This window comes from Eucyclogobius newberryi, unplaced genomic scaffold, assembly GCF_026437365.1.
Source record: "Eucyclogobius newberryi isolate DKJ021-1_F unplaced genomic scaffold, fEucNew1.0.hap1 SCAF_12, whole genome shotgun sequence".
NCBI classification, from domain to species: Eukaryota; Metazoa; Chordata; class Actinopteri; order Gobiiformes; family Gobiidae; genus Eucyclogobius; species Eucyclogobius newberryi.
The window spans coordinates 29,602,212-29,610,666 of record NW_027315746.1 but is presented as its reverse complement, the minus strand read 5'-3'; the positions used below and the strand labels follow the sequence as shown (position 1 = coordinate 29,610,666).

General features: G+C 39.3%; 1 protein-coding gene across 1 annotated transcript; it reads left to right on the top strand.

Moving 5' to 3' along the window:
• The first annotated feature begins 1,092 nt into the window (after positions 1 to 1,092).
• Positions 1,093 to 8,014, top strand: plvapa (plasmalemma vesicle associated protein a). Its single transcript, XM_072441872.1, has 6 exons — positions 1,093 to 1,626; positions 2,361 to 2,403; positions 3,713 to 4,461; positions 5,187 to 6,306; positions 6,854 to 6,914; positions 7,406 to 8,014. Exons 1-6 carry the CDS (start codon positions 1,240 to 1,242, stop codon positions 7,437 to 7,439), a joined length of 2,394 nt encoding a protein of 797 aa, XP_072297973.1. The 5' UTR covers positions 1,093 to 1,239; the 3' UTR covers positions 7,440 to 8,014.
• Positions 8,015 to 8,455: the final 441 nt, after the last annotated feature.

The following is an 8,455-nucleotide window of genomic DNA, read 5'->3' as shown; positions in this document are numbered from 1 at the left end:
ATTCAACCTCTGCTTCACACTTCACACACCCCGAATGACCTACCAGCCTCTCCAAAATGTTACCTCAACCCACGCCTGCTCCTGTTTACACCTCCTAACCTTCAAAACAAGCCTTTTCACTCTGCCGCCAACAATACCAAACATTATTTACCCCAAATTTCCTTCACCTGTCAGCACTTTCATCTCTGCCGCCTCTTGGCAACATCAACATTATCAAAAAAAGATACCGTCGTTTCCTTTCGAGTGGCACCAGGCAGGAAGAGATGCAACGTTTTTACCGTCAAAGTTGTGATGTGAAATGAAGTGTCCCGCAGAGCCGTACGGGACGGGGGGGGGCTTCAAAGAGAGGCGAGCAGGCCAAAAGCGTCACTGTGCCGTCAGCGGAGTCCAAAGAGGAAGGAGCAGTCATCGAGCTGTAAAGATGTTTGCTGGCACGTTTGGAAATGATTGGAAGGCGATATGGGAAGGCGTTGAGGTCAAAAGGGTGTATGTGAGAAAGGAAAGAATCGCCATAAATACCAAATACCAGTTTAGTTATTAAAAAATAAATACAAAATTGTCTTGTTTGATCTGCATTGTCAGATATGAATGATTGACCAGGCAAAACTCAGAATGTATATGTAGAACTGAAATGACATAGGAATATATACTGCCAACAGGCAAAAAAAGTCTTGATGATAATGTTGAAAACTGCATAAATGAATTGCCTTCAGTAATATAAGACATGTTGTGCACTGTTGAGTTGACTTTTGGGTAAGAAAAACAACAAATTTAAAGTGATAATGTAAAAAATGGCCATCACATAAAGTACTTAACATACATATCTCTAAACAATGTCAAAATACTGTTGAAAGTGTTTTTTTGCATTCTTGTCGCCAATATTTTGAAGTGTGCTGTTACTATATCAAAGTGTAAACAGTTTTCAAATGAACAATTATGTTTGGTGTCTACTTACTTGCAGACATTTTGGCCTCTCCTTTCTGACCATACATCTTTCATACTTCCTTGTCTCTGCAGCAGTAGCAGGAGGGAGGGGGCAGTGGACCGCTTCCTAACCGGAGAACTGTGCCAACGGGCCAGTTTATAAGTTCCTCCTCACATCAAATCCCATTTTGTTTTGTTCTAGCACCGTGGACTCACATCTCCAACCCGTTTAAATTGTGATTTTTCTACTTGGGATTTGAATTGCCTAAACTCCCATTTTGTGTATTCACTTATTTTAGGTTCTGGGGCACAACCATGTATTCCCCAGTATCCAAGTACAGCCCCGATTCCCGTAAAAAGATGACCTACCGTTCCACCAAGAGCAAAAGCTGCGGTTACTACATGCGGATCGTGTTTTTCTTCTCCTCCCTGATCCAATCGCTCATCATCGTCAGCCTGGTTCTCTTCCTGGTCTACGGTAAGCAGCAGGACACAACGTCGGTGAGCAGGATCCATGATTTGGAGATGCGTTTCAGCCAGCTCACCTTGGAGACGTTGAGCTTGAAGCAGCAGAGGAAGAACCTGACCAACCTTCTCAACGTCACGGTCCAGGACAAGACCAGAAATGAGTTTGATCTGGCAAGAATGAGGCTGTCGGCCAATGCGTCCTACTTCTTCCTGATGGACATGGAAAAGAGGCTGGTGAGACTGTAACAAATATGTTATATTGTAACATTTTGTAAAAATCACGGTGGCTTTATAAATACTTCAATAAAGTACAGTAAATGATCTGAGTCAGTGAGGGACATGGGCATAGTGGAAAGTGGGTATGCTGCATAACTAAAGAAAGTAAAATAATAAAAAGAGAAGTATTCCCATTCTCTAAAAGATTTGCTTTTTTAATATGCCGTACGTAGGTGTGTATGAGTTCAAAAGTATATATTTATGTATTTATTTTTAATAATATTTTCATTACAAAAAATACTAATATAAGAAAAATACGTCTGCGTCTATGTATTAGGGGCACATTTTTGCATAGTTTGGGACAAGATCTTAAAAATGTGCACTAAATTATATTGCAGTTTTTTCTTTCTCAAAATAATATTAAATTGCTAAAATGTATCGATGATGATGATGATGATTATTATAATTAAGAACATTTTAATGCATTATGCACTTAATCCCAATAATCACTATTATATTGAAAGTGTGAAATGTTACATTTGTATCTATTTTTTGAACGGGTTTTGCCTGTATCAATAACAAAAGTGCTTGGGTTTCTATATATTACAATCAATAAAGGGAAGTGAATGTAGCTTAATTGAAACAGTTGTCAACTGTTTAGAATGAGTCTGCACAATTATAATGTGTAGCTAAATGTAGGTTTTACAAAACAACAGTAATATGAGTTGTGGTTTTGTCTCTTTGTTTAACAGCAAGTGTGCAACTTTGAGAAGCTGAAGGGTCGTAGCCAACCAGGTAATCTCACATTTTTGGGTCTTGTCTTTTTATATGATCTGAAACCTTTTTATTTGTTGATGCCACCGCATCAAGAAGCAAGCTAAGGCTAAAAACAAAAGCGAGAGATGCATTGCGTGCCTTTTAGGGGTAAGATAATCAGAATGAATTTGGATTCAATAGCTATACCTGATCTTTACTGTTTTAAACTCTGTCCACATGTATTACTCACTTACCTAATGCAATTTGAGTAACAATCCCGTTTTTTGGGTTGGGCGAAGTGGGCAGCCCTGTCCCGTGGAGCTTGTGCGTAAACTGCTGCTGCTTAATCAACCTGATTTAAGAAGACTAAAAACATAAAGATTCTCATCCTTAGGTGTGTTTGGAAGTAGAGTGTCACTCTACTGCTCAGAAGCTTTCCCCTACTTTTATTTTATGAAGCAAGACCTCATATTTGTAGATTTGTAACTATTTCTGTCCTTATTGAAAAATGCCATTAATTTCTATCTGGCGCAATCAAAGCGTTTTACTGCCGACGCTAACAACGCCTTTCCCTCATAGTCTTATGATACAGGCACTAAACGTGAGTCCAATTTTATTAATATTAACATCAATCAATTATATAAATCATTGACAGGCAATTATAGTAAAATGCCATGGAGGCTCTTCACCCAAGGTGTAATTCAAAGTTCTTTTCACAACTTTCAGAGACCAGAGCATAGCAGCAAACCTCTTGCTTAGCAGAGGAGACAAAAATGCTATAATTCGATGCAGTCAACACACAGCAGTTTCATTTTGACCCTAAGAGCTGCTTTTACAATATCTGTACAAGGGCAAAATAGATTTAACTTTATTACATGAAAGAAAATTGGTATAACCCCTTTTAAAACGTGGACAATGAAACCTTTCTGGTGAAGTGTCTTCCCCTGTCTGTCTCAATGGAGATATTATTGCTTTGGAATGTTGCACAGTGAGAAATTAAACTTAACTGTTTCAACGAGATGAAGCAAGCAAGATTTTTACTGATACAGTAATTAACAAACCATTCAATAAATAAACGGAGTAGGTGGAAGATCAAAGAACTTTTAAAGTCTCTTTAATTGCCATGTGGCCATGTTACAAACATACAATAACATCATCAACATACATTAGATAACATTAACTTTGCGGGGACAAGCAGTTAGCAGACTTTCCACCAGAAAACTTAGTAGTGCACAATTAAAAACATTGAAGAGAGCTAGATCATGACTTCACTGGAACTAAAGTGTGTAAACCAGAACACAATTCATCCCAACGCTTATAATTATACTGGATGACTTTTGTCTTTCAGAGATCCGGACTCAGATGAACCATTTCCAACCTTTCCAGTCTGTTGGTGGCTATAACTGCGGATTGGAAATGGAAACCTGCAAAGCCAAACTAGAACTTATCCAGAACAACTTCACTCAAACAGCCATGAAGATGCAAATGGATATGGACCAAATGGCTATGGAACGCGACAGAGTCAACCTGGAGGCCATCCAGCTCAGGAGGGACAAGTTTCTGCACGAGAAAGCCATCGAGCTCTACCAAATCAAATGCAAAGACGAATTTATCAACTCCTTCAGTGGGATTTCAAACGTCTCCAAAGCGTTCCTCAGCAAAATCGACTCCTTGTTCCCAATGCACTCCTTCCAGATCACCTGCCCCAAACAGAAAGAATATCTCGAGCAGATCCGGACCAACTGCACCAACCTCTCTGAAGAAGTTGTTCGGAAATTCCAGAAATATCTAGACAGTCTGGGCGATAAGGTGTCAATGTCCGCGGGGAACATCAGTATCTTGACTGCAGAGAACATGAGAATGACCAGAGACTACAACTTGTGCAGCCAAAATCGCACAGGTCTGATCAGAGAGCACAGGCAGAAGGTGGACAGGATGCAGCTGAAGAACGATGAAGAGAAGGAGAAGTTGCTGAAGGAAAAACTCAAGTTGAATGGCGAGATTGAAGTTCTGGAGAGCAGCGTGAAGTACAAGAACTCAGAGCTGGACCATCTCAAGCAACAGCTGAAGCACCTCAACATGTCGTGCATCCCGAGGGTGAGGTCAAACACACTGTTAGCTTAGAATATTCCAGCTATTTCCACATGACAGTTAAGTCTGGTATTTATATTCAAGTAAACATGACTTACAGAGGATATATATGCTGCATTCATTTTTGGAAAAGGCATGTAGTTCAAAAATATGGTTTAAAAAAAGAACAAGCTGGTAAAAAAGCACTTATACAAATCTTTTGATCATGGACACTTGTGGAAAATTAAATAAAATGTGATCAGGTTATCAGGTTGAAAGAAAATCTAAAAAAAAGAAAATATATAAATTATGTAATGCTTGTTAAAAGTTCTAATTTGTTTTGTAATAAGATAATTTTAGTATTTTTCTACAAAGGCATGTCACGTCGTAGGACTGAAAAAAAGGCATTAAACCTTCAACAGCAAGTATCCAAATGTAATATAAAACGCATTCATGTTGAAGACCACACTTTAATGAGCTTATTTCATTCAAAATACTGGTGCACTATGCAACTTTAATGTCTATAAGGAGTATCATATTTATTATAGTACAGTACTGTTTTATCTAAAAAGACCTTTCTTATTATAAGCTGGGTCGCCTCTCCACAGAACTGACCTGCACGTTAGCCTGGAAGCATCACCTGTCTGTCTCCATGAAGATAGACCTGTTTAATGCCATGCTGTGGAACATCTCCAGACATGTGGCGCACCTTGTTTGTAACTAGTTCTTGTTTTGTTCTGGTTTTGTTCCAGACTGGAGGCGGTCTCTTCCCTCGCCCCGTTAACCAGCCTGGCTCCACCTGGGGCAACACTGGCTCCTCCAGCTCCAGCTTGTCCAACTCCGGAGGTTTGGGCCAGTTCAACCGCAACAGCTATGGCTCCTCCCCCTCAGGCTCTTCTAGCTCACAGGGGTCACCATTCGGGTCGGCCGGGTCAAATTCAGGTGTGGGTTCAACCAACACTGGCTTTAACAAACCCTCCTCCACTGGACTCGGATCGTCAAGTCTTGGATCCAATAATGGTGTTGGGTCTTCTGGTTTGAACAAGCCAGCATCAAGTAACCAAGGTTCTTTTGGGTCAAGTTCATCCGGGACTGGCTCAAATAAACAGACTTCAACCGGTTCGGGGTCTTCGTTGTTTGGGTCCCCGTTTGGGTCCTCTAACAATCCAAGTTCTTCAAGTTCTAATCAGAATAAGTTTGGCTTTGGGTCTAGCGGGGCAACGGGAGCGAGTTCTTCAAATTCAAATCTTGGGTCTTCTAGTTCAAATCTTGGGTCTTCTAGTTCAAATCTTGGGTCTTCAAATTCAAATTTTGGATCTTCTAGTTCAAATCTTGGGTCTTCAAATTCAAATTTTGGATCTTCTAGTTCAAATCTTGGGTCTTCAAGTTCCAGATTTGGCTCTTCGAGTTCAAATCTTGGCTCTTCAAATTCAAATTTGGGGTCTTCTAGTTCTAGCCTTGGGTCTAACTTTGGTTCCTCTAGCAATTCGAATCTTGGTTCCAGCTCATCCAAGACAACTTCTAACTCAAGAGGTTCCTCCCTTTTTGGCTCCTCCAGTTCTTCAAGTTCCAGCCTGGGTTCTTCCAGTAGTTCTAGCCAAAACAAACAGCCCTCCTCATCCAGCAAAAGTTCTCAGAGTTCCTCCAGCTCTTCATCTGGATCAAGCCCATTGGCCAGTAAAGGGTTTGGATGGTGGTTGGGAGGAGCAAGTAGTAGCAGTAGTAGTAGCAGTAGTAGTAGTAGTAGTAGTAGCAGTAGTAACTCGGATCAAAGCAAACTAGGAAGCAACCAAGGGAGAGGATCGTCAAGCAGTGGGACCGGTTTGGGTTCTTCAGGGTCCGGAAGGAGCAACACATTCTCATTCACTGGACGTAAGTAGCAGAGTTTATGGTTGTTAAAGCTGCACAATAGCCCTTCACAATTTTGGAAATCAAAAATATAGGCTGAATCAAACTTTAGTCTCGCAATTGTGATGCATGAATATGAACATTTGAGAGAAAATATTTCCAGCCTTTGCTATTTGATAACCATGCCAATTCAAATTCAAATTGTGATTTTCCATCCATCCATTTTCTACCGCTTGTTCCCTTTCGGGGTCGCGGGTGACTGGAGCCTATCCCAGTGACTTCGGGCCTTAGGCGGGGTACATCCTGGACAGTGGCCAACTCGTCGCAGGATCAAATTGTGATTTTGATTGTATTATATTGGCATTATATGGCATGACAGTGACACAAATGTCCTATTGATTAAATGTTGAATATTGTAAAAAAAAAAAAGAAGTCTAGCACTAGTCGAAACTGTATATTATTAATGTTCAATATGTTGTGCAGCCCTAAAAAGAGCTCCTGGTATATTCCCTGTATACAATTTACTAAGTGGTTAAATATGTTTTTCTTTTTCTCTCATCTTCTTACACAGCGATCACATATAATGACCACATACGAGACCTGCAACGAATGCTCGGCCCTCCAGTCCCAGAGTAAGCTACGCATATGTATAACACGCTCATAAAAATTAAATATCTAAATGAGTTAAATGACTTGTCTTTTGACTAGGTAAAATGCATTTAGTTTGTGAGTCTAGATAATTGTGTTATTTTTATTTTCTTTAATCTTTTTTATCTTTTTAAAGTCTGTGCTAAAATATCCAAAGTCGAAATACCTTGAACATTAAAAATAACAATAAAAAGAGAACTGAACTAAAAATAAAAAATAAAATCCAGAAATAAAAAATAAATAAATAGTCAACACTTAAAACTATATATTATTCTAAATTCAAGCCATTTTTATAATAATGATTTAGATTTCCACACATTATGTACTCTTGCCTTGATCAAATAGGGAAATAATGAAGCATAGAAGTCTAAACTTTTTAAATCAATATTCATCTTCTGAACTCAAAGATTGTCCACCTTAGTTCTTCCCATAAAGACTTGTAAACGTTGTTGTTGTGCATCTGCCTCTGTCGCAGGGAGAGACCAGAGCTCTCCAGGATGATGGGTTAGTCCGTTTGACACAGAAGACACCCAAGCACCTTAAACTACGCAACCATTTGACAACGCCGGCTCCACTTTGGATAGCAACGGACAATAGTTGTGATACCTGAAGGATGAAGATTAAAGAGGGCATTTCTAGTAAAGTATTTGTGATGTAAACTTTCTAAAATTCTTCCATTGTATTTTATTTTGTTGTAGTTGAAGAGTCATTTGAAAAAGCAAACGTCAAAGCAAAATTGTACGTTTGAATTGCAATTTTAAGCACTTAAAGGACATTGAAAGGATTTTAACAATACGACTGTTAAGTAAAAGAAGAAAAAAAAGGTTATTTTGTACAACTGAAATGCATGTCACAAAATCTGTTTTCAAACGTCACAAAAACAAATATTCTTCGAAATAGCTTTATTTAAGTATTTGTTAATTCAATTCAAGTATTTGTCTGTATTCTTACTTGTACATGTATTAATAACACTGTGAATTTTCATATGTGAATGATAGTTATTCTGTGTATATTTTTATGACACGTTGCATTGTTTTGTCACTGTACACATGAATAATAAAGCCATTGTGTTGGCTGTAAAACTACACTTTGACATATCACTGTGTTTAGCATGTGTTTATTCGAGCGTGCGTCACCTATTGTGTGGCTAACAGGCTCTGGATGACTCTCCAGAGATTTGGCCCAAACCGCAGCCAAGTGCTCGCTCTGTTTATGTCTGTGGCACTGGGCAGAGAGGATGCACGGTATACAACCAGCCCAGGACACAATGTACGGGCCCTTAAGAGCAGTGAAGGGCCGGATATCCAGGGGCCAAATAGTGGAAAGACACATGTGGACAGGGGGAATTTGTTGTGTACAGATCAGCCACTGTTGGGCCCAATTCTGAAGTGTAAACAGTCACAGATAGCGGCTTGTCTTTGTCAATAAGTTGTAAACAACTTTAAAAATACAGTCTATGGCATCAAGTACTCCAAAACAAGGAGAAGTGTTGAATTTTGTGGTAAATTGCTTTTTTTTTCTTCTT